This window comes from Capsella rubella, unplaced genomic scaffold (assembly GCF_000375325.1).
Source record: "Capsella rubella cultivar Monte Gargano unplaced genomic scaffold, Caprub1_0 scaffold_8, whole genome shotgun sequence".
NCBI classification, from domain to species: domain Eukaryota; kingdom Viridiplantae; phylum Streptophyta; class Magnoliopsida; order Brassicales; family Brassicaceae; genus Capsella; species Capsella rubella.
Window position 1 is genome coordinate 534018 of NW_006238916.1, and position 25857 is coordinate 559874.

Consider the following 25857-nt stretch of genomic DNA (forward strand, 5'->3'; position numbering starts at 1 on the left):
ATTCGAAATTAAACATATTCAAACATATTTAATCTAAATAATATTCTTTTGTGATATTTTCAAAAACAATAATTTATGTTTATAAACTATAATAAAAAGCTATCATATATTTTAGAAAAAGAAGATGATATTTTAGGAAAAATAAAAAGAAAAAAATTTATGTTAGATTAGGAAATAAGCGACTAATCAAATTCTATATAGCATACAATGTGGAGAAATATACAACATAGTTAATAATATCATCAAATTTTTCAAAATTAAATAATCTTAGAAACTAATTACATTTTATGTAAACCCAAATTTGTAGTCAAACACCCTTAAAAACATATTTATTCAATATTGTTTTTAAAAAATTTGGATCTTTAAATTGTCAAAATCTTATGTTTGGATCTTCCCAACTAATTTCCTGCAAAAAAAAAATCAATATAAAGAAAAATCTGTTAAAAAACAAAATCTTTATTAATTAGCACATACTATATAACAGCTCAATCAATAAAATACTAACCATATTTGAGATCTTTTAAATATTTAGCAATACAAAACTTCATAATCTGAATCTTAACAGATACGATTTTAAATGTATTAACCATATTTTGAATTGTTTAAATATAAATTAATTAACCATGTTTACTTATCAAATGTGCACACAATATTAATTAATATCACCTAAAATATAGATATTTCTAATTAAAAAAATAACGTAATTATAGGAACAAAAAAAATTATGAATGCAATTAAAGAACACCGTTAAAGGTAGTCCATAATTGTAATTATTTTTACCTCAAAATAATATATGGTTTAACACTTATAAGCCAAAAAATGGGTAGTAATATTTGAACTATCAAAAATTCACTAATTTGGTAAGAGTCAACTTTGGAACGTTTAAGTCTCTACGTTAGGACAATTATTTTATAATTTGTAAGTATATTTCTTTGATAGCATGTAAATTGGGTTATTTATAAACAAATCTTATCTTATTGGAAATAATGGGTACGAGACGGGAGCGGGTAATTCGAAAAAATAAAATATTACCCAAACTATTTTTCATAAAAAACATGATGAGAAATGAGGAGATCATAAATTCAAGAAAATATATTCAATTTCAATTTTCAAATATCAAATAACATGTATGATACATGAACATGAAATTTGAATTATTAAATTTAGTTTTAACTTGTCAATTTTATTTCAAATATCGGAACATGAAATAAAAGGTACGGGTTATTTGAAACATAAAAAATATCATCTAAACTATTCATTATAGAATATGGGACAAAACTTTTGGGTAACATGAATTTAAGAAGAACATATGGAGACATACTATTTACTAATGTATATTACAAGAAAATTTATTTTTTGCGGGTCAAAATATTTTAATCCGTATTGGGTTAAAAATATTTTTAGTGTGGAACATGCATGAATATATCTACAAATACAAACTTCATGAAAGCAAACCAATATTAGTTTATGTTATAAATGATATAGCGAATAAATATATCTACAAATACAACCCTACATTTATGTGTAAGTCTAAATCGTTGACCTATTTTCTTATTTGGTTGACTAAATTATACAGTGTCAAATGGGTAAATAATTAAAATGTTTATATGATGGAAAAACATGACATATTAAGACGCATGGGACACGACTTATGTCCCAAAATTAAAACTATAGATCTTTACTATTTTTTAATGTAGAACTGTCTTTAGTAAAACCAAATCGTATCGTTCTTTTTGTTTAACCTAATTTTTTTTTAAATCAAATATTGAATTGGTACTGATTTAGATTATAAATGTTAATAACATTCCTAAAAGTTACGTTTACAAACATACTCCCGTATATACATAATATATTTCAAAATTTAATAACAAATTTTGTTTTCGAAAGCAATCATAAAATCAAGAAACTAAGTTCAATTTCAATTTTCAAATATCAAATAACATGTATGATACATGAACATGAAATTTGAATTTTTATATTTAGTTTTAATTATTCAACTTTATTCCAAATATTGGAATATGAAATAACATGTACGGGTTATTTGAAACATAAAAAATATCATCTAAACTATTCCTGATAGAATATAGGGACACAAATTTTGGGTAACGTGAATTTAAGAATAACATATGCGAACATATTATTTACTAATGTGGATTACAGAAAATGTATTGGGTTAAAAATATTTTTAGTGTGGAACATGCATAGCGGACATGTTTGATCCAATTGACAAATATATTTAGTCCATCAGGGATCAGATGTTTTTATTATTATTATTGTTTTTATTATGTTTGATAGCTCACAGTTCACACTCAATCTGGGTCTGGGTCTGCTATCATGTCGATCCAACATTCACAAACTTTATGAAAACAAACCAATATTAGTTTATGTTATAAATGATATAGAGAATATATATATCTAAAAAAAACCTTATATTTATGTGTAAGTCTAAATCGTTGACCTATTTTCTTATATGTTTGACTAAAATATACACTCTCAAATGGGTAAATAATTAAAATGGTTATGAGATGGAAATTATGATATATTTTAGATGCACGGGAGAAAGTTTTGGTCCAAAAATTGACAAACCACATTTCTTTTACTATTTGTTTTAATGTACAGCTGTCTTTAATTAAACCAAACCGTATAACTTTTTTTTGTTTAACCTAATAAAAAAAATATTGAATTGGTACGGGTTTGATTATAAATGTTAATAACATTCCTAAAAGTTACGGTTACAAATATAATCATGTATGTAAGTAATATATGTCAAAATCTAATACCAAATTTTAGATTTGAAATCAATCCCGCACGTACGTGCGGCTCCGAATCTAGTCAACCTATTAAAATCACTCATTCATAAGATTACTCATATTGAAATGGAAGTCCAAAATTACTCTAGTGATCAAAATAGATAGTGGAGGGCATTGTATAAAATCACATATTGAAACCAACTCTTTGAATCGGTGGCACAAAGCTATTGTAAGGATTCCTAATTAAGATGCTCCTACGCCCTATGGAACTATAATGAGATGGTTTAGGAGTGTTTTGGGTCACCTGAAAATGTCGCTCTATAGCTAGAGCCATGGCACGTACGAGGTGTCTTGAGTGGTCCTTCATGTGATCTGCAAACAAAATAAATCCAATGATCAAAACAAATTAATTGAAAGATTAATATGTAACTATTCAGTACATGCATAATGCTTACCCGCATTCGCTTCCTGCTTGTCTCTGTCTCTACATTACTACTGTCTACAGACTCTTCATCGTCTTCAGTCTGATGATTAACTATACTGTCTTCATCAGCTTCACAAACATGTGGAAGAGTGTCTGAATTACCAAGTTGGTTCTCCGCTGATGACCAGTCCTCTAAAAGCCGTACACCCCATCCTTTTAATATAGGCGTAGATTCACGATGATTACTTACATGAATCTTCACATCTACGAAATTGTGGCTCAGTTGACCTAGCTGTACATCATCTTTGTTTAGAGGGATACGACAATCAAATATAAACAGATGACTATCCTTCTTAGTCGTCGCGAAGTGATGTAGCAAACAACATGAATCAACGCTGTTCCCAAATCTGTCTTTGAACCGACATGTTACATGTATATATAACCCATTGACACCAAATTTAGGCACTGGAGTGTCGAAAATAGCCACTGCGCAAACCCTATATCTGAAGAATGGTTGAGAGAGGTGTGTGGCAAGTAGAGGGATATTGGTGAGAGAGGTGCAGGTTCCAGTAGTACGGTGGGTGAAATATGATGGCACTTCTTCACCTGACATCTTGAGAGTGTTAAAGGCAATTGATGGCTGGTGAAGGATAGCTTCTGGATCCAAATTTAAGCATGTGAAATTGAACCCGATGTTTTTCAAATAGTTATCCGGGAGAGAAGAGAAAGCCTCGTGAGGGACTGGAAACTTGGAGAGAAAATCGTCACTTGGACTATCATTAATCCAGCTAGCTTCACCCAACGCCCAACAGTCTGAAAAGTTAACCATAACATGTTTCAGTTTAAAAATGTTTAGGGATACACGTATTAAATTTTTGCAGCTCTCCATATTTAGGTTCTCGAGCTTAGAGAAGTTCTCGATCCACCGAGGAACTTCGTTTATCCCTGTTCGTGCTAGAAAGAGATAGGAGATGTTGGTTGAGATATTAGGAAAAGTCCTCAACCGTGAGCATCCCCGGAGATCAAGTATATAGAGAGATTGAAAGTTGATTCCGGTGGGAAGAATTTCCAGATTTATGCAATCTCTAATTGTCAATTGATCAAGCTTAGTGAAACTTCCAATAGAAGAAGGAAGCTCAACCAAACTTGGAATATCCGAGAGATGCAATCTCGTCAAAGTGGGAGAAAGCATGGCCATGAGAGGTCTAAGTGGCTGATGAACCCAAAGAAGAGAAAAACAAAAACAAAATTTTAGACAATTTAAATGTAATGAACTCAAATGTGAGTTAAAAGCGTTATGTTAAATATAATACCTGCTCTCTTTCCCACAATTTCCCACTCTTAATTTTCAGCATGCTAAGATTATCAAGTTTCTTCAGACACAAGTTATAGGGGAATTCTTCAATGGCTGTTTCGTCTAGATTGAGGCATACGATGTTGGTTGTAACATCAGGAAAAATCATCAACTCTGAGCATTTACTGAGATCAAGGCTATTAAGAGATTGGAGGTTAACTAAAGTGGGAAGAGTCTTCACATTACTGCATCCAGACATATCCAACTTCTTTAGCTTATTGAGATATTGAATAGAGGAAACCTCCACCAAACTTGAACAACCGCAAAGATCCAATGTCTCTAGATTGGTTGCCTTTGAAAGATCTGGGATTTCTTTCAGAGTTTTTGATCCCCGCAAATCCATAACTTTGAGGCATGTAAGCGGCTGAACAAAGATAATCAGATTATCATATTTAAATACACATCAATAATGGGAAATATATAACATAGACCTCTCACTCTTTAGTCTTTACCTTAACTCCTTCCCATAGTTTCTCAAGTATCATGATATTGGGCATTCTGAGTTCAACCAGACTTCCCGGACGAAAATTTGTAGGCATGTGTTTCATCGGATACCTTGGCCAACTCAATAACTTGAGTTTACGAGGAAAATAATCAAATCTTTCCGGTAATTCCAATTCAACTTCTTTTTCCCGATCCCATGAACCACTAAAGATCCTTAGAAAACGGAGATTGGGCATCCCTTTGAATGCTTTCTCATCTATCCTCAATTCATCGATCTCATTCATATCCAATGATATACCTAAAACGTTTTTAGTACCCTGAAAATATATGAATCAGTAATTATCTATAAGACTAACTTGTGATCTTATAAAAAGAGTTGTAGAAGGAGAAACAAAAAATCTTACAGTGTTATCTTCAAGTACACTACATACATCCTTTGAATTTATTAGGAATTCGCGTTGTCCAGGCTCATCAGACTGTGCACAAACGATTTCTTTACCCATTTGTTCCACCAAACAGTGCATATCAGCGATATTAATACTCCCTAATGGTTTTACACTTATGAGGGACTTGTTAACTAGGTTCGTAAGACCTAGGCTGACATCCAACTCACTATCGGCAAGCATCGATTTGAATCTATTGATTTCCACTCTGTTGAAAAAACACGCGATGTGACGAAATATAGCTTTATCTTCCCGGCTATCTATATCATCGTAACTGACTCTTAGTGTTTTTTCAATATCTCCGTTCAGAGTTTTTCGAAGCCTCGACAACATATCCATCCAGTCCTCCTTGTTCCGCCTTTTCATAACTTTACCTAGAATCTCAAGACCCAAAGGAAGACCACCAGCACGAGCTGCAACTTCAGTAGTGAGCTCCATGAAACCATCAGGAGGAGACTTTTGCTCAAAAGCTGATCGACAAAACATCTCAAGAGCTTGCTTTTCAGATGGCAAACCAACCCTGTAAATATAATCAATCCCATGAGCCTCTAGAAGACGCTTATCTTTTGTAATCACAATGATTCTGCTCCCAGGACCAAACCATTCATCTCTGCCCGCCAAGGCATCCAACACCACTTGATCATCCAAGTCATCAATAAAGACAACAACTTTCATATGGTTTAGCTTCTCTCTCACGGCACCCAAGTGATCTACCTTAATGCCCTCTATATTTAATAATTCAGAGAGGAAACTCTGTTGCAAGTGCAACCTCATGTTATAGTCTATCGGGTTCCCTTTAATGTAATCCTCTTTACTCTTAGATATGAAACCCCTGTCTATGTAAATCCTACCTTGGAAGTGTCGAGAGATTTGGTTATACAAAACTCTTGCAATGGTAGTTTTGCCAATTCCTGAAGTTCCCCATATCCCAACCATCCTCACTTCCATAGATTCCAAGGCCAATATTGAACTCATCTCTGCGATATGGTCTTCTATCCCGACAAAGTTCTCGAAATCCTTAGATGGAGTTACATTCAGTTTCCTTAAAATATCAGTGATGATATCTTCAACCAGTTTTGCTTCATTTTCCCTGAAAATAATGATAAAAAAAAAAACAAGCAACAATTAGGGATACACATTTTAGGTAGATTTGGGTTTAGTTTTTTTAAAAATCTAATGTGTTGCCAAGATTTTACAAAATTGGTTTTCCTAAAAATTAGGAAATCACTTTTTAAGAAGATTTTACCCATTCATGGCCTTAGTGTCAGATATGAATATAGATTCAAGTTAAAACAAACAAAAGTAATGATTAAGTAAAGACTTACCAGTTCTGAGAGTGAAACCCGCCGAGATTTGCTACATCAGTCAGGGCTTGCCGCCATGATCCTATAACATGCTCTGTTTTGTTGTGGCATGTCTCTTCAAAAAACTTTCCAAAATCTCCGGTCTGTTTCCGGACATGGGAAGGATCCAAATCGTGGAAAACTGGTATCACAAGTTGACCAAGCTTTTCTTTGCAATACATGATCTTCAGCAACTCGTTAAGGCACCAGCTAGAAGATGCATATTTTTGAGATAACACAACCACAGCGATCCTCGAGTCCTTTATGGCCTGTTCAAGAACAGGACTTAGGGATTGACTTTTCTCCATCTCCATATCTTTGAAAACGCTGATCAGCTTACGGTCTAGCTCCTTCAGAAAATGGCTGAGGAATGTTTGGCGAACATCTTCCCCTCTGAAGCTCGGGAAGACATCATATCGCCAGTTGCGATACAAGGAGGATGAAGAAGACATGAATAAGGAAAATATCCAGAGAAAGCAAGGAACGATCTTAGTTTCGGGTAAAGAAGTACAGATCTAGAGAAGAAACTAAAGACTCATCGTCGTCTTCCTCGTCATAGTTGTGATAATAAGGCTAATTCACATTTCACACAGCATTTAACAAGTAGCCACAAAGTTTTTTGTTTTTCTTTTTAATATATTTTAAACAGTACTTATCACCTTCCATGACTTTTTTGAGGACTTTTTGTAAAGCAAAGATCATACTATACTATAGGATTTAAATTATGTTTTTATTTGGAAATTTATCAGCAATGTTTCATCAGCTGATTAAAGTAAGAATTGACAACAAAGATGATTATATTAATTCCAATCCCTATTTTTCCACAAAATGTCTTCTCTCTTTTCAGATACAAAAATCCAAAAACACTCACATATGATCTTATCAACAACTATCCCTAACCTACCTGCTCTAGTTTAAAACATTATGCATAAAATATAAAAACTGTTGTTAAGGGCATTGATTGGTAACGCATAATATCATAATAGCGTTTTCTAATGTGATGCACTGATTGGTAACAATCAAAGCTATATGCTATGAATTTCTACATTTTCTCGTAGGATTAAGATTTATTATCCTTAACAACTTTTTAGATTTATGCATAATACTTTAAACCAGACCAAGTAGGTTAGCCATAGTTGTTGATAAGATCATATGTGAGTGTTTTTGGATTTTTGTATCTGAAAAGAGAGAAGACATTTCGTGGAAGAATAGGGGATTGGAATTAGTATAATTATCTTTGTTGTCAATTCTTACTTTAATCATATGATGAAACATTGTTGATAAATTTCTTTAAAGAAAAAATCATTAAAATATTATAGTATAATATTATCTTTGCTTTAAAAAAAGTCCTCAAAAGGTCATGTAAGATGATAAGTACTGTTTAAAATAAATTAAAAACATAAACAAAGAAACTTTGGCTCCTTATTCTATCATTTATGCTTCGGCTTCATCTTCACTAGCCGAAGGAAGCGTGTGTAAGAAGGTACTTTTTTTTCTTACTCTGTTTCTTGTGTATCACACTACAAATTTGTGTAGTATACAAATACAATAACTGATTCGAATATTCTGCACATGGCTCTAAACGATACATAATTTACAAGCTCACCAATCAAATACAAGTAGTTGACTACACTTTCGTGAAGTACTCTGACGAATCATCGGAGTCAAAATGGTTTCCGAGTCTGTTTATGAACTGACAACATATATGGATACTGAATAAATTATATAATCTATGGAGATAGATTCAGCTTAAACCACTGCACAAGCCTTTGATTTTACGAACTGTTGAGAGAGTAGGTTGAGAATTTTTACACACAGCGTCACAATTTCAATAATAAAACAATATATAACTTGATGGTATACCTTAATTAAAGGGACATCCCATGTTCTTCCTCAGTAATCTGCAAAAAAAGAAACAGGATCACGAAATATAGTTTTTTAGTGACCTTGAAAACGAGTTGTGAGATATGAAGTATTATGTTTTCAGTACATGCTTAATGCTTACCCGGACACGCTTCTTGCTTCTCTCTGTTTCTTCATAATTGTCTCCAGATTCTTCGCTATGTTCAGTCTCATTAATCATCATATTGTCTTCATCAGCTTCACAAACATCTGGAAGAGTAGTTCCATCACTAAGTCGGTTCTCTAGCGACGAAGAATCATCAGAGAGTCGTATACCCCATTCTATTAACTCGGACGTTGAGTCATCCCAGTTACTAAAAAGAAACTCTACATCAACGTGGTCGTAGCTCACTTCAGGTAGGGAAGCATTGTCTTCGTTTAGAGGGAAAGAGCACTCGAATATAACAAGGTGGATACACTTGTGACGTCTATATAACTTAACTTGATAAGGGAAAGGAGAATGGTTCTCAAGTCTACCTTTGAACCGACAAGATATATGGATGCCAATTGTAAAACAATCATGGCACAGAGAAGTTTTGAGATCAACTACGGCGCAAACCTTGAACCTGAAGAAGGGATGAGAGGGAGAGGAGTGAAGCAGAGGGATATTGGTGAAGGATGTCCCAGTAGTGCGGTAAGTGAAATAGGACGGCACTTCTTCACCTGACAATATCAGGAACTTGTGACGATTTGGATGATCAAAGGTAAGTTCTTGATCCACGTGGAAGTTGAAGCAGTTGATTAAATTGTCCGGAAAAGGAAAGTGAATATTGTCTGCTGACATTGTTGAGCTATCATTCCAGGTAGCTTCAGACAGCGCCCCGCAGTCCGGGAATTCAACTGAATTAAGAAGATTTAGTTTAGAAATGTGTAGGGATACACATTTTAGTTTCTTGCATCCACTCATCCATAGCCGTTCGAGCTTAGAGAATTTCTCAATCCACCAAGGAACCTCTTCAATCCCTGTTCTCTCTAGATAGAGATCGTTGATGTTGGTTGAGAAATCAGGAAAAGTCCTCAACCGTGAGCATCCACTGAGATCAAGTTCAAAAAGAAATGGGAAGTTGATGCAAGTGGGGAGAGTCTCCAGATATATGCAATTTCTAACTCCCAAACGTCCAAGTTTAGTGAAATTATGAATAGAGGCAGGAAGCTCCACCAAACTTTGGATACCCTCAAGATGCAGACACACTAAAGAGTGAGGCATCATGATCATGAGAGGTGCAAGTGGCTGAACCCAAAAAAAAAAATCCAATTTTAGATGAAACTATATATTTATGTTTTGTTGCATATTTTAAGATATGGTGGAGGGGAATATATAAATGATTAATTAAAAGTAAAACATATTTCTTTCATTGAGTATGCTGAGACAACTGGAACAGAAAGTGGCTCTCAGTGTTAAGAATATATAAGGTTAAGTAGATACCTGAATTCTTCCGAATATTTTCGAACTCTTCATTTTACGCATGCTAAGATGATGAAGCTTCTCTAAACGCAAGTCAGAGGGGATTGTCTCAATCTCTGTCTCACTTAATAAGAGCCATGAGATGTTGGTTGAGATATCAGGAAAAATTTTCAATCTGGAGCATCCACTGAGGTCAAGCCTAAAAAGAGATTGAAGGTTGATTCCTGTTGGAAGAGTCTCCAGATTTTCACAATTTCCCATCTCCAATCTCTCTAATTTATTAAGATGCATAACTGAAGAAGGAAGCTCCACCAAACTTGAGCAACCACATAGATCAAGTTTCTCGAGATTGGTGGCCATAGAAAGATTTGGTATTTCTTTTAGACTTATAGATCCCTGCAAATCTAAGACCTTGAGCCCTCCAAGTGACTGAAATATAAGAAGATATATATTACTTAAAAGGCAAGTCAACCAAAAATCAAAAATGAAACATCCTGACATGAATATCCATAGTAAAGATGCTATAATTTGTATAAATCTTACATGAATTCCATCCCATAACCTCTCGAGTTTGCTCCCCGACATTTGCAGCTTAACGAGATTTTCGGTCTGAAACTTAGAAGGCATATATCTCATAGGATATCCATCCAACCTTAATAGTCTAAGTTTGTGGGGCAAGTAGTTAAAGCCTTCCGGTAAGTGCCATTTCACCTCTGTCTTCTTATCCCATTTCTTGGTATAAACTTTTAGAAAAAGAAGATTGCGCATGCCTTTGAAGGCATTCTCATGTATATGCAATTCATCAATCTCATCCATATCCAATGTTATACCTAAAACTTTTTTGGTACCCTGTAATAATAATTTGAATATAATTCATATATGACATGATTAGAGTACGTAAGATACTATACGAAATAGAGCACGGCAAAACTTACAGTGTTATCTTCAAGTAAATCACATATATCTTTTGCATCCATAAGGAATTCTCGTTCTCCAGGCTCATTAGACTGTGCACGGACGATCTCCTTACCCATTTCTTGTAGTAAAGAGTGCATCTCAACAGTTTCGTCTCGTACTTGTATGAGAGACTTATCGACAAGGTTTTTCAACCCGATATCAACATCCAAGCCACTGCCTACTAGTAGCATTTTGATGTTATTGACATTTTCACCATTGAAAAGACATGCAATGTGACGAAATATCGCTTTATCTTTTTGGTTATCTAATCCGTTGTAGCTGACCCGTAGTGTCTTCTCAATTTTACCATCCAGACCATTTTGAAGTCTTGGCAGCATATCAATCAAGTCCTCTTCGTCTCTACCCCGTAAATACGATCCCAAAACCTTAAGACCCAAAGGAAGATTACCTGCACACAATGCAATTTCAGAAGCAAGCTCCATCAAACCATCAGGTGGAGAGGTTTTTCCAAAAGCAGATCTACAGAATATCTTAAGCGCAAGCTCCTTAGATGGGAGACAGACTTCATAAATATGATTAATCTTATGGCCCCTTAAAAATTGTTTATCTTTTGTAATCACAATTATTCTGCTCCCACGTCCAAACCACTGAGTTTGACCAGCTAAAGTATCTAGCACCATTTGATCATCTATATCATCAATAAAGATAAGCACTTTCCGGTTATTTAGCATCTCTCCCATTGCACCTAAATGACTTATCCTTATGTCCTTTATGTCTAAAATTTTAGACAAGAAACTGCTTACCAAATACAGCTTCATATTATAATCGTCCGGGTTGGCACTATCATACATACTCGTATTCTTAGATACAAATGCTCTGTCTATGAAAACACTTCCTTGGAACCGACGAGAGAGTTGATTATACAAAGCTCTTGCAATGGAAGTCTTGCCAATTCCTGAGGAGCCCCATATCCCAACCATCCGCACTTCCTCAGATTCCAAATGCAATAGTACACTCATCTTTGCAATATGATCTTCCATTCCAACAAAGTCCTCAAAATCTTTTGATGGAGAGAAACTCAATTTCCCCAAGACATTATTGGCAATTGCTTCAATCATTTCTGCTTCACTAGGCCTAGCAATATTTAAGAAAACCATTTATAACACATTACACAATAAGTATCAATTGTTACATGTCAAGGTCTATAAATATGTAAAAAAGGTTTACCAGTTTCGAGAATGATATCCAAGGACGTTTGCTACATCGGTCAACGATTGCCGCCAAAGTTTTGTTTCATCCTCTGTTTTTCTCTGACAAGTATTTGCAAAAGCCTCTCCGAATTTACCGGTTTGTTTCCTGACATGAGATGGATCTAAACCGTAGAAAACCGGTATAACCATTTGACCCAATTCTTCCTTACATTTCACGATCTCCAGCAACTCATCCAGGCACCAGCTTGATGATGCGTACTTGTCTGAAAACACAACCACCGCGATCTTTGAAGTCCTGATCGCTTGTTTAAGCTCAGGATCCAGCGACTGGCTTCTCTCGATCTCGCTGTCTTTGAAAGCAATGATTAATTTCCGATCAAGTTCTTTAAGAAAATGGCTGAGGAAAGTAACGCGGACGTCTTCCCCACTGAAGCTAGGGAAAACATCGTATACCCAATTGCATGAAGAGGAAGAAGAAAGAGCCATCAAGATAGAAAATGTTTCAAGAAACACTTAGAGATGTATATGTGAATTTTTTATATGGAAAGGAGAAGGAAGCTTATAGAGTCCCGTGACCACTTAACGGAGACTTTTTGATACCAATCGAGTCTTCTACTACGAGAGCAAAACTAGCCATTGGTGGATCCAATTTTTTTAATACATGCATGGTTGTTACATTGATTTGAAGTTATTTTGTGAGAGGAGAAGCTTAAAATAATAAGTAAGTCAAATCATGTTTTCGTCGTTATTATGGAAATAATATAGTAACCCAAAGCAACCGTCATTAGTGGTTGGGTAGTTTCATGCATGCATCGTTAAAGCAAAAGGATTTAAAATAATACCTCCTTTAATCTATTTTAAATGATATTTTTTTTATATAAAAAAACTGTTTTATTTTAAGTGATATTTTAAATATGCAAATATTTGGTGTATTTAATAAATTCTGACCAATCATATTATACATTATATTTTTTCATTGGTTATATTTATTGTATTTAATAGATTTTTTATGGAAAATGGAAAAAATATATGTTTACTTAATCTGTGTGTAATAACTTTAAATATCACTTAAAATAAAATAGAGTGAATATGATTAGTTTGTGGTCTGTTCTCAACTATTGAGTACTATTTAATTTAAAAATGAAGCATCACTTTTATTTAGAAAATCCTACTAAAGAATTACAAGTGGAGACAGATTTGATTAATTGTTGGATATATGTTATTTTAGTTCAGCAATAAGTCCTCAAAATATTATTGAATAGACTTATCTATTGAGTTTACAAAAGAATAATAATAAACTACCACTAGCTTAGCTATACACAAATAGTCGGACGGATGGCTTCAACTTACCGGAAACAGAGGCATTCATTTCTGTTTTTGTTGTAAATCCCTTCAGCCTAGATATGCAGTCTTTTTTTTTTGTTTAGGGTTAGGAAGAAAGCTTGTGCAAGAAGCTACCCTTGTTTCATTACTCTGTTTCTTATGACTTTTGTCTTACGTTACAAGTATTGTATAGCATATACACCAATCTGATTTTATAAAATTTTCTGTTAAATTGAACCTAACACAGGCAGAGATAATACAAATCATAACTCATTCTAGCTTAAAAGACTCATTCTTGCCCCTGTTTTGTTAATTTCTTGCCTTCTCCATGTGTCTCTCTCTACATTGCTGTCTCCAAACTCACGGCCTGGAAAAATACGTTCTCATCAACAATTTATTATCTTGAGGAGCAAAAATAAACTGAACAGCTCTTTGGACAGTAGAAGAGTACTCTATTGAATCATTATTTTATAACTTAAATGCTTCTGTACATGTCTATTTATTACCTTTAAACTCTCTACATGTCCTCCTTGTCTGCTTCTGTTCCATTGTAACTGGAAATAGCTATTCATTTCAATATTCAAATTTCAAAGTAATGTCTTGTATATATTCAATATCCAGACTTTGGAGGCAGGGTAACTACAAAAGAGGTTTCACAAGTGGTCCTGTCACACAATCTGCAAAAGAAATAAATTTAGTGATCTGTTATATGAAAATAGTATTTGATTGATCCTACAAAAAGGGTTAGGAGATATATAACTTGTATCTGTTATAACTCATGCTTAATGCTTACCCGCATTCGCTTCTTGCTTCTCTCTGTCTCGACATTGCTGTCTACAGACTCTTCACTGCGTTCAGTCTCATACCCCATATTGTGCTCTTCGGCTTCACAAACATATTGTGGAAGATTGTTTGGATTCTCTGGTGATGAACAGTCCTCTAAGAGTCGTATACCCCATCCTTTTAACATGAAGTTAGAGATAGGGGCTTTTGGTCCCTCTAAATATATACGTGTATTACCTAAATGGATCTGTATATCCACATGCTCGTAGTTCAGTTGAGCTAGAGGAGCACTTGTATCTTTGTTTAGAGGGATACAACATCCGAATATAAGCAGATGGCTATCCTTCATAGGTACCCAAAACCGTTGTGGCTCACCAACTGAATCAAAGCTGTTTTCAAATCGGCCTTTGAACCGACAGTTTACTTGGATATCTACTCCATTGGAACCAAATCTTGGCGCAGAGTTGGAAACCACTGCGCAAACCCTGAATATAAAGACTTGTTGAGAGGGAGCTCTCTCAAGCAGAGGGATATTGGTGAGAGAGGTCCCAGTAGTACAGCAGTGAGTGAAGTATGAAGGCACTTCTTCACCTGGCAATTGTATGGACTTGTAGAAAACTGATTCTTGCTGAAGTAAAGCTTCTTGATCTAAGTTGAAGCAGTTGTTAAATTTGAAAGAGGCTTTGCGCATTGCCAATGGCAACGCGTTTGGAATATCATTCAAGGTAGCTTCAGTCAATGCCCAACAGTCTGAAAACTCAACCTCCTTAATATGTTCGAGTTTAGATAGTTCTATGGAAACACTTTGTAAGTTGTTGCATCCATTCAACAACAGATGCTCGAGACTAGAGTATTTCTCGATCCACCAAGGTACCTCATGGATCGCTGTTCTACTTAGATCAAGCCATGAGATGTTGGTTGAGATATCAGGAAATGTCTTCAACTTTGAGCATCCTTTAAAATCAAGAGATGTAAGGCATTCAAGCTTGAGTTCCATGGGAATAATCTCTAGATTTTTGCAGTCTGTAATGCGTAAATCTTCTAGTTGATTGAGGTTCTTAAAGGAAGAAGGAAGCTCCACCAAACTTGGGATATCCGAAAGGACTAATCTCTCCAAAAAGGGAGACAGCATGGTCATGAGCTGTGTGAGTGGCTGAACCAGCAAAAAGAAAAAAACATTTTAGAGATGTTACAACTTACATTATCAAGGCATTAACTAGTACAACATATATACCTGAACTTTGTCCCACAGTTTGTCACTCATTCCCCGCATCTTTAGATCATAGAGATTCTCTAGATGCACATTACAGGGGATTTCTTCTATTCCTGTTTTGTCAATATAGAGTTTTGACATGTTGGTTGAGATGTCAGGAAACTTCCTCAACAGTGTGCAGCCTTTGAGGTTAAGTTTATAGAGAGATTCGAGGTTAACTCCGGTGGGTAAAGTCTCTAGATTCTTGCAGTAAGCCAACTGCAAATCCCTTAATCTTTGGAGATACTGAATAGAGCAAGGAAGTTCCACTAAACTTGAGCAATGGCTAAGATCAAGTTTCTCGAGGTTAATGGCCATAGAAAGATCAGGGATTTCCTTCAGGTTATGGGAGGCGTACATATCCATTTCCTTAAGCCCTATAAGTGGCTGAAGCATAAGTAAGATACACATCAATTGAAAGGATTTTCATTTTTATAAAAAAAAGAAAGTAAAACAAGGATTCTAATCCCAATACTATTTTACTAATAGCTTACATGAACTCCATCCCACAGCTTTTCGAGCTTGCTCTTCCACATTTGGAGCTTAACAAGGTTTTGAGGCTGGAATTTAGATGGCATGAATTTCAAAGGGTATTCGTCCCAATATAGTAATCTGAGCTTAGGGGAAAACTGGCCAAAACCTTCTGATAAGTGCAATGGTACTTCTTTCTCCCGACTAGAGAAAAAGTTTAGAAAAAGGAGGTTACTCATTCCTTTGAAGGCATCCCCACGTATATGCAGTTCGTCAGTCTCATCCATATTTAATGATATGCCAAGAACGTTTTTAGTACCCTGGATACAACATCAACAAAAACCATTAGCTTAACAAATGCATACAATTCATCGTTTCCTAAGTGACAATTTTTAATCTTTTCTTTCCTAAGATACATGTTCTTAGTCCTATAGAGAGTAAAAAGAAGCATGTGAAACTTACAGTGTTATTTTCAAGTACATTGCAAACATCTTTCGAATCCACCAAGAATTCACGTTCTCCAGGCTCACTGGACTGTGTGCAAACAATCTCTTTACACATTTTTTGTAGCAAACCGTGCACATCAACAGTTCCATCACTTACTTTTACAAGAGACTTATCGACCAAGTTTTTCAGCCCGATATTAACATCCAACTCACTATCAGCTAGTAGTAACTTGATATCATTGACTTCCTCACCACTAAAGAGACATGCAATGTGACGAAATATTGCTTTATCTTTTTTGTTGTTTAGCCCATCATAGCTTACTCTTAGTGTTTTTTCAATTTTTCCGTCCAAACTCTTCCGAAGCCTTGGCATCATATCCATCCAATCCTCTTCCTCCCTACCCCGCAAATATGAGCTCAAAACATTAAGACCCAAAGGAAGATTACCGGCAAGCGATGCAACTTCAGAAGCAAGCTCCATAAACCCATCAGGTGGATAGTTTTGCTTGAAAGCAGATCGACAAAACATTTCAAGAGCAAGCTGTCTAGATGGGAGATGGACCTCGTAGATATGGTTAATCCCATGTGCTCTTAAAAAATGCTTATCTGTGGTAACCACAATAATTCTGCTCCCACGCCCAAACCAATGAGTTTGACCCACCAAGGCATCTAACACAAGTTGATCATCTAAATCATCAATAATGACAAGAACTTTTTGTTGTTTTAGCCTCTCTCCCACTGCACCTAAATGATCTACTTTTACATCCTTCTTGTCTAGAATCTGAGACAGAAATTTTCCTTGCATATGCAACTTCATGTTGTAGTCGTCTGAATTGGCTCTAGGATAAATTTTCATGCTCTTACGTATGAAAGCTTTATCTATAAAAACACTACCTTGGAAGTGTCGAGAAAGTCGGCTAAACAAAGTCCTTGCAATGGTAGTTTTACCAATCCCTGAAGAACCCCATATACCAACCATTCTCACTTCCTCTGCTTCCAATTGCAACAACATACTCATTTCAGCTATATGGTCCTCAATGCCAACAAAAACCTCAGAATCCTTCGTTGTAGTTGAAAGCAGTTTACCCAAAACATCATTGGCGATCTCTTCAACCATTTTTGCTTCGTTACCCCTAACAAAAACAAAGATAATGTCACAAACATGAAAACATTTATTCAAGATAAATATATGCAATAATGATACAAAAAAAAAAAAAAAAAAAACAATACCAAGTCACAGAATGATATCCGAGGATATTAGCAACATCGGTTAAAGCTTTCTGCCACTGATTTTTCAGTTCCTCTGTTTTGTTCTTGCAAGTCTCTTGAAAGATCTTTCCAAAGTCTCCGATTTGTTTCCTCACATGTGAAGGATCCAAACCGTAGAAAATGGGAATCACAAGTTGACCAAACTCTTTCTTGCATTTCAAGATCTCCAACAACTCATTGAGACACCAACTCGAAGAAGCGTAGTTTTTAGAGAACACGACCACGGCGATTCTGGACTCCCGAATCCCATGTTTAAGTTCTGGATCGAGCGGTCGGCTTCTTCCAATCTCACTATCTTTAAAAGCAATGATCAGTTTCCGATCTAGCTCCTTGAGAAAGTGGCTTAGGAAACTTACACGGACGTCTTCACCACTGAAACTTGGGAAAACATCGTATAACCAATTGCGAGAAGAAGATGAATGAGCCATAGAGAAAGGATCAAACTTTGGCGATTGAGGTTGTGAAATGAGGGCTCACTGACGTTGCTATGAATGAAGTCTGTGCAGATTGGTGTCAGCACCATATTGTTGACTTAATAGTCCATCTTAAGTCTCTTCTGATTTGTTTATACTTTTGAATATATTTGTTTTTTTTTTTTCACCTTTTGTTACTTTTGAATAAATATTGATGTATCCCCTAAGGCCTCAAGCTTGATTAGCATTAATTAATTTTCCTCCGTGTTACGGAATAAAAATATAAACTAGAGCAAGTTGGTAGCCGTAGTGGTTGATCCATTATCCACTCACATTACCAAATTTTCAAATAAAGACACAACTCAAATCTTACTTCCTCTGTATGATCATCACATCACTCATTTTGAGTGGTTGCTTTAAGTTTCTAAATCAATATTGAAGAACCAGTGGACGATTGACAATATTCCACTTACCCAGTATGATCACAAAGTAAGGTACATGTCCAGACCACACCTTTTTGCTTCGAGAAAATTAAAAGATGTCTGTGCATTTGAAGGTGATATTTCATGATACCAAAATACGTTTAACACTAAAGTTTGAGGTTTAATGCGATCGAAACTCATGATATTATGTATGATATGAATTGTGGTAGAAAACGTAAAGGGATTAAATGATTCACCTCGAGTTAATCTACAAGGCAAATGTTCAGCACTCAAGTCCCAAAACTCTGTTTTGGCAAATGGAACATGAAAAACAAACATATGATAATGAAATGAGTTATATCAATAATCACCTTTAACTCATAATTAAGATGTGTGTTACAAGAAGATATTTTACACGCTGTGGAATGTGGATCTACATATTACAGGTTGCATCACTATTTTAGTTATCATCCTTTGTTTCGGTTATCTAAACAACCATAATGTACCTAACATTATATGAGATTCTTGGGTTACCTTATATGATATGGTCGAAGTTTCTTGAGAAGGAATATTGTAAGGGGAGGTCCTAAATGAACCTAATATAAGACATCCTCTTATGCACCTTGCGGATTGGCTGTCTAGTAATTCAGTAGTTTCTTCAGTAGTCTTCTCATCCTCATCTGCAGAAAACATCCACTCAACTATAAGGGTATTATACTTTTCTGCTTGTCCTCACAATGAATTATGGGATATTAAGAGTTAACTACATACAATTTATGCCAAATGCTTACCATCCGCATTGTAGTCGAGTGGCTCTTTCTTTCTACAATGCTATCTCCACAAACACCTGGGGGAATATTTGGATTACAAGGTTGGTAATCCAGAGGTCGGCTATCCAGGGATGGACCGTCTTTGGAAAGTAGAACACCACATTCTTTTAATTTGAGCTGAGAGTTGTCACTCATGAGACGAAACTGTATATCCACATGATCGTACCTAAACTGATTGGCCAGAAAGGTATTATCTTTGTTTAAGGGAAAATAACAGTCAAAGATAACCAGATGAGCACCCAACTTCGTTGTTATGAAGTATCCTGGAAAATCAGTAGAATCAAAGTCGTTCCCCAGTCTGTCTTTGAACCGACAACATACTTCGATGTCGAATGAAACAGAGATTTTGGAAAAAGATTCCACATCAATCACGATGCAACCCCTAAAGCTGAAGAATGATTGGGAGGGAGAGGTGTGTGGCAGAGAGATAGAGGTCCCAGTAGTACGGTGAGTGAAATATGAAGGCACTTCTTCACCTGATAGTATCAGTTGCATGAAAAATGTTTGGTTTTGAATAAGAGCCTTTAGATCTAAGTTGAAGCAGTTGATGAAGTTGAGCTTGACCAATGAGAAATAATCAGGTGGAAGAGACTTGGCCATGTCACTTGAACTACCATTCCAACTAGCTTCAATCAATGCCCCACAGTCTGAAAAGTCAGCTCTCTCAAGAAGTTTCAGTTTAGAAATGTTTGGAGATACACATAGTAAATTTCTGCATCCATTCATATCTAGGGTACAGAGGAGAGAAAATTTCTCAATCCACGACGGAACCTCTTCAATCGCTGTGTAGCTTAGATTGAGATCTGAGATGCTGGTCGAGATATCAGGAAAAGTCCGCAACTGAGAACAATGAGAGAGATCAATTGTAATGAGAGATTCGAGGTTTATTCCAGTAGGAAGAGTCACCAGATTTCTGCAGTTCATAATTTCCAAATGCTCAAGTTGATTGAGATTCTGGATTGAAGAAGGAACCTCCACCAAACTTGGGTTGTTCGAAAAAGTCAACCTCGTCAAAGTGGGAGAAAGTATGGTCATGAGAGGTGTACGCTGCTAAACAAAAAAAAAAAGCAAAGGAAAGACAATTTAGTGATGTTAAAACTCATTTACAAACTGTAGCTTTTAAGTTTAACACTCCAGTTAAATATCCAAACATAAATCATTTTCTATTGACAACAAAATTCCATGATAAATTTGCATCCTTTAATTGTTGTTTCATTATGAATTTACATCGACCTGTACTAATATTTCAATTAGGAAATAGATACCTATTTAATACTCACCAGGGATACACAATTTAATTAATTTCTTCATCAAAGATATATTTTCACAGCATTCAAGAAATTCAACCAAGCTTGAGAAAATATTAGCAAAGGTACATACCTGCACTCTTTCCCACAATATAAGCTCATCGAGGTTCTCTACATGCAAGTTAGAGGGAATTTCCTTACTCGATGTTTGACCTATATCATCTAACCATGAGATGTTGGTTGATATATCAAGAAAACTTTTCAACCGTGAGCATCCACTGAGATTGAGACGATAGAGAGATTTGAGGTTGAATCCAGTGGGAAGAGACTCCAAATGATCGCAATATGAAATGTCCAAATCATTCAGCTTATTCAGGTACTGTATAGAGGCGGGAAGTTCCACCAAACTCGAGCAACTGCTGAGTTTAAGTGTCTCAAGATTAGTGGCCATGGAAAGATCTGGGATTTCTTTCAGGTTTTTGGATCCCCGCAAATCCATATTCCTGAGCCCTGCAAGTGACTAAAGTATATGTACCTAAATTACACATTACTTGAAAGGATGGCCATCCAAAAGGCAAAACAGGCATTCAAAACTAGATATTAATTCTAGTACTACTAAAAACTTACATGAACTCCTTCCCACAGCTTCTCGAGTTTGCTCTGCTGCATTTGAAGCTTAACCAGGTTTCCAGGTTGAAAGTTAGAAGGAAGATATTTCAATGGGTATCTGTCCAACCTCAATAATCTAAGTTTAGGGGGCAAATAGTCGAAGCATTCTGGTAATTGCCATCTAACTTCTTTCTTCTGGTCCAACTTCTTAGAATAAATTTTTAGAAAGAGGAGATTGTGCATTCCTTTGAAGGAACTCTCATGTACATGCAGTTCATCAGTCTCATCTATTTCCAATGCTATACCTAAAACCTTCTTTGTACCCTAAAATTATAATAATAAATATGAGAGAAAACCAAATAAATGACATTCATTAATCATATAGAGTAAAATTTATGCAGGAAAAACTTACAGTGTTATCTTCAAGTACATCGGAAATATCCTTCCAATCCACAAGGAATTCTCGTTCTCCAGGCTCATTGGACTGAGTACGGACAATCTCTTTTCCCATTTCTTGTAATGAAGAGTGCATCTCCACAATATTGAATCTTTCACAGATGAGGGATCTATCAACGAGGTTTTCGAGCCCGATATTAACATCCAAATTACTAGTTGCTAGTAACACTTTGATGTCACTGACTTTCTCACCATTGAAAATACATGCAATGTGACGAAATATTGCTTCATCTTTTCTGTTATTTAATCCATCATAGCTGACTCTTAGTGCTTTCCCAATTTTTCTATCCAAACCTCGAAGCCTTGGCATCATATCTATCCAGTACCCTTTGTCTTTGCCCCGTAAATTTGAACCCAATACGTTCAGACCCAAAGGAAGATTACCAGCACACAATACAACTTTAGAAGAAAGCTCCATAAAGCCATCAGGTGGAGACCTCTTCCTAAAAGCAAAATGACAAAACATCTCCAGAGCGAGGGAATTAGATGGGAGACAGACCTTGTAAATGTGATCAATCCTATTGGCCCTTAGAAAATGCTTATTTTTTGTAACCACAATGATTCTACTCCCACTTCCAAACCATTGAGCTTGACCTGCTAAAGCATCTAGCACATCTTGATCATCTAAATCATCAATAACAATGAGAGCTTTCCGATGCTTTACCATCATTTCCATTGCACCTATATGATCTATCTTTATGTCTTTTTTGTCTAAGATTTCAACTAGAAAGGCCCTTTGCAAGTGCAACTTCACGTTATAGTCAACAAGATTAGCTCCACTGTAAACTTCCATACTCTTAGATATGAAAACCCTGTCTATGAAAACACTACTTTGAAACTGACGAGAGAGGCGACGAAATAGATCTCTTGCGATGGCAGTCTTGCCAATTCCGGAGGAACCCCATATCCCAACCATCCTCACTTCCTTGGATTTCAAGTGCAGCAATGAAATCATCTTTGTGATATGATCTTCAATTCCGACAAACTCCTCAGAATCATGTGATGGAGATCGATTTAGTTTATCCAAAACATTATTGGCGATTGCTTCGATCATGCTTGCTTCGCTATCCCTAATAAGGAAAAAGACCCATAACCCATTCACAAACATGTTTGTTAAATAACAAAGAAATGGTATTTACGTCGTACCAGGTCACAGTATGATATCCAAGGATATTAGCTACATCGGTCAAAGCTCCCCTCCATTGGATTTTCTCGACCTCTGTTTTATATCGGCATGTCTTTTCAAAGATCTTCCCAAAGTCTCCAGTCTGTTTTCTAACATGGGAAGGATCCAAATGATAGAAAATGGGTATCACAAGCTGGTCAACCACTTTCTTGCAATTCACGATCTCCAGCAGCTCATTAAGGCACCAGCTTGAAGAGGCGTAGTTTTTGGAGAAAACCACCACTGCAATTCTGGAATTTTTAATAGCATGTTTAAGCTCAGGATCGAGTGACTGGCTTCTCTCGATCTCATTGTCTTTGAAAGCAATAATCAGTTTCCTATCCAGTTCCTTTAATAAGTGGCTGAGGAATGTGTTGCGGACATCTTCTCCACTGAAGCTCGGGAAAACGTCAAATGACCAATTGCGAGAAGAGCAAGAAGAAGAAGAAGCCATAACGAGAGGTGACTCTGGAAAATTTCAGAGTAAAAGGGAGAGCTAGCATAGTTGTTATGAAACCCTAAAAATTGCAAATTTCAGAGAGGTACCTAGCAATTGCAGCATTGTTTCTTGGATTTTTCTGATGCAACTTGACGGAAATTTCCTCTTTTGGACTGGTCCATGACTTTTATTTCTACCAATGGGATTTAAGTCACTTTTCCAAGTCACTTTGCATATAGTCAAAGTTTGAACTTTCCCAACTAACTTTTCTACCAATAATCCCCACAAGAACACGTTCCATCCTCAAAATGATGAAACCGACTTGAATCCCTTAAAACAATCTCACGTCCCACAACTCTTGAGATCAACTTAACCACTGAGTGGCAATCTTCACAAACACGTAGATTTTTCATCACTGTGATTGTACTTCCTTCAACTGTATTAATCAACCCAAACGCAATAGCAAGCCTTTCACTGTGATACCACAACATCTCTTCTTTCTGTTCATTGTCAACATCATGTAAAGCAGATCTATAATCAGTAACATAGCCAAGTCCCTTCAACTTCTCTTTCAGAAACTCCAACTTCTCATATATTCTCACGCAATGTGGTTGATCACCTGAGAAAAATTCATGCTTTTTCCCTCTAAGCACAACCCAACTGCTCCCGGGTTTCTTCATTATCCCCTTCTGCTTCATCTTAACTCTCAATTTCGATACATTCGACCATCTACCAGCAGAAGCATATATATTTGACAATAAGATATAAGCAGCGCTTGAATTTAACTCCATATTAAAGATGGCTGCAGCAGCTTTCTCGCCTCTGTCTACATCAGAATGCATCCTACAAGCACTAAGTAAAGCCAACCAAACTAATTCATTAGGTTTCACAACCATGCTCTCGATAAGTTCTTCTGCTTCTTTCAGTTTCCCGCTTCTTCCCAAAATATCAACCATACAAGTGTAGTGTTGAATCTTTCTATCAATATAATTTAGTCCGCTTGACATGTAATAGAACAACTTTCTTCCTTTCTGTAGAAACCCGCAATGGCTACAAGCAGAGAGCAAGCCAGTGAAAGTGATCTCATCTGGGTCTTTGTTTAGGCGAATCATTTGACCAAATATGACAAACGCCCACTTTCCACGCCCATGCTGCGCGCAGCCAACGATAATGGAATTCCATGACACAATGTTCTTCTTGGAGATTTCTGTGAACACTGAAACGGCATCGTTCACGTTTCCACAATCACTGTACATCACAGCCAGAGAATTACCCACAAAGGCATCAGCTCCTAAACCAAGCTTCACAGCAACTCCATGCATCTCCTTACCCCAATCCAATGTTCCCAAAGCAGAGCAAGAGTTTAATCCGCTAGCAAATGTTGATTGATTTGGTAATATACTGTTTTTAAACATACCGGAGAATACACTTAAAGCATCTTCGTGCTTCTTGTTCAGACTATAACCTGACAATAGAGCAGTCCACACAGCAACTTGTTCACGAATCTTCTCGTCGAACACCTTCCGAGAATCATCTGTTCTTTGGCAGTTTGCATAAAAAGTTATGAGCGAAGCAGATACATATTCTTCATAGAAAAAACCAGACTTGATGATGAAGCCATGAACTTGTATACCCATATGAAACGCTGGAGCATTCGCACACGCGGTAATTACACAAGTGAAAGTTCTTGAAGTCGATTTTATGCAACAACGCAACATGTTCTTGAACAAATCCAGAGCCTCTCCACTCCTCTCATTCTGGTCTAACCCACAGATCATAGTTGTCCACGAAATTACATTCTTCCGAGGCATTTGCTTAAACAACTTCAAGGCATCGTCTACTTTACCAAACTGTAAATACCCATGAACCATTGTGTTCCACGCTGTAGTATCTTTCACAGGCATTTGAGAAAACAATCTCTCCGCTTGATCAACCTTACCCGACTTAAAACACCCAGTCACCATTGCTGTCCACGAAACCACACTTCTCTCAGGCATTTCATCGAACAGCCTCACTGCAGTATCAATATCTCCACACTCTACACAACCACTGATCATCGAATTCCAGGAAACAACATCCCTCACAGGCATTTCGTCGAACATATCCAACGCATCAACCAATCTATTGTTCCTCGTGTATCCCGTAATCATCTTGGTGTAAAGACTCACATGAGGTGATGGAACCTGATTGAAAATCTCTCGAGCCTCATCGAGTCTTCGGTTCAACAAGTGATTACATATCAAAACTTCACGACTCTGAGACTCCTTAGCAACTGAGAAGCTCCTGTACCATTTCTCATGGAAGCACGAAATGGAGAAAGCTCGAAACTTGAATCGTTGTAAAATTGCGCGACTCCTCATACTTGTAACGGTCTCATCAGTGATTAACAATTATTATAAAGCCAAATAGCCACAAACAACGTAGAGGTTTTGAACTGCCATGTTTATGTATCACTGTCTGCTAATTTGGTCAGACGATGTAATGATTTTTTTCTATGAGATTAGCTATGTTTCATTTCGAGGGTCTGACAAAATTTGT

General features: G+C 36.2%; 4 protein-coding genes across 5 annotated transcripts; all 4 read right to left on the reverse strand.

Annotated features, from left to right (window-relative positions):
* Nucleotides 1-234: 234 nt before the first annotated feature.
* Nucleotides 235-7296, reverse strand: LOC111830522 (disease resistance protein RPS6-like). The gene is made up of 7 exons (XM_023782774.1): nucleotides 6741-7296; nucleotides 5377-6505; nucleotides 4981-5289; nucleotides 4488-4892; nucleotides 3206-4387; nucleotides 3055-3122; nucleotides 235-406 (listed from the first exon to the last, which is right to left on the reverse strand). The coding sequence occupies exons 1-6, from the start codon at nucleotides 7208-7210 to the stop codon at nucleotides 3114-3116; spliced, it is 3504 nt and encodes a 1167-aa protein (XP_023638542.1). The 5' UTR covers nucleotides 7211-7296; the 3' UTR covers nucleotides 235-406; nucleotides 3055-3113.
* A 1039-nt stretch (nucleotides 7297-8335) lies between these two features.
* On the reverse strand, nucleotides 8336-12685 carry LOC111830524 (disease resistance protein RPS6-like). 2 transcript variants are annotated; one of them, XM_023782779.1, is made up of 7 exons: nucleotides 12211-12685; nucleotides 11001-12117; nucleotides 10609-10914; nucleotides 10087-10494; nucleotides 8764-9891; nucleotides 8622-8659; nucleotides 8336-8540 (listed from the first exon to the last, which is right to left on the reverse strand). In XM_023782779.1, the coding sequence occupies exons 1-6, from the start codon at nucleotides 12678-12680 to the stop codon at nucleotides 8627-8629; spliced, it is 3462 nt and encodes a 1153-aa protein (XP_023638547.1). In that variant the 5' UTR covers nucleotides 12681-12685; the 3' UTR covers nucleotides 8336-8540; nucleotides 8622-8626. The 2 variants fall into 2 exon arrangements, with proteins under 2 accessions (XP_023638547.1, XP_023638545.1); XM_023782777.1 differs by having other exon boundaries at nucleotides 8336-8659.
* A 954-nt stretch (nucleotides 12686-13639) lies between these two features.
* Nucleotides 13640-23356, reverse strand: LOC17876438. Its single transcript, XM_006282323.2, has 13 exons — nucleotides 22862-23356; nucleotides 21672-22785; nucleotides 21278-21583; nucleotides 20784-21170; nucleotides 19365-20453; nucleotides 19221-19253; nucleotides 17700-18181; nucleotides 16486-17602; nucleotides 16047-16343; nucleotides 15535-15939; nucleotides 14311-15453; nucleotides 14024-14194; nucleotides 13640-13884 (listed from the first exon to the last, which is right to left on the reverse strand). Exons 1-12 carry the CDS (start codon nucleotides 23332-23334, stop codon nucleotides 14186-14188), a joined length of 6855 nt encoding a protein of 2284 aa, XP_006282385.2. The 5' UTR covers nucleotides 23335-23356; the 3' UTR covers nucleotides 13640-13884; nucleotides 14024-14185.
* A 207-nt stretch (nucleotides 23357-23563) lies between these two features.
* LOC17876814 (pentatricopeptide repeat-containing protein At5g46460, mitochondrial) lies at nucleotides 23564-25679 on the reverse strand. The gene has a single exon (XM_006281942.2). The coding sequence runs from the start codon at nucleotides 25677-25679 to the stop codon at nucleotides 23589-23591; it is 2091 nt and encodes a 696-aa protein (XP_006282004.1). The 3' UTR covers nucleotides 23564-23588.
* Nucleotides 25680-25857: the final 178 nt, after the last annotated feature.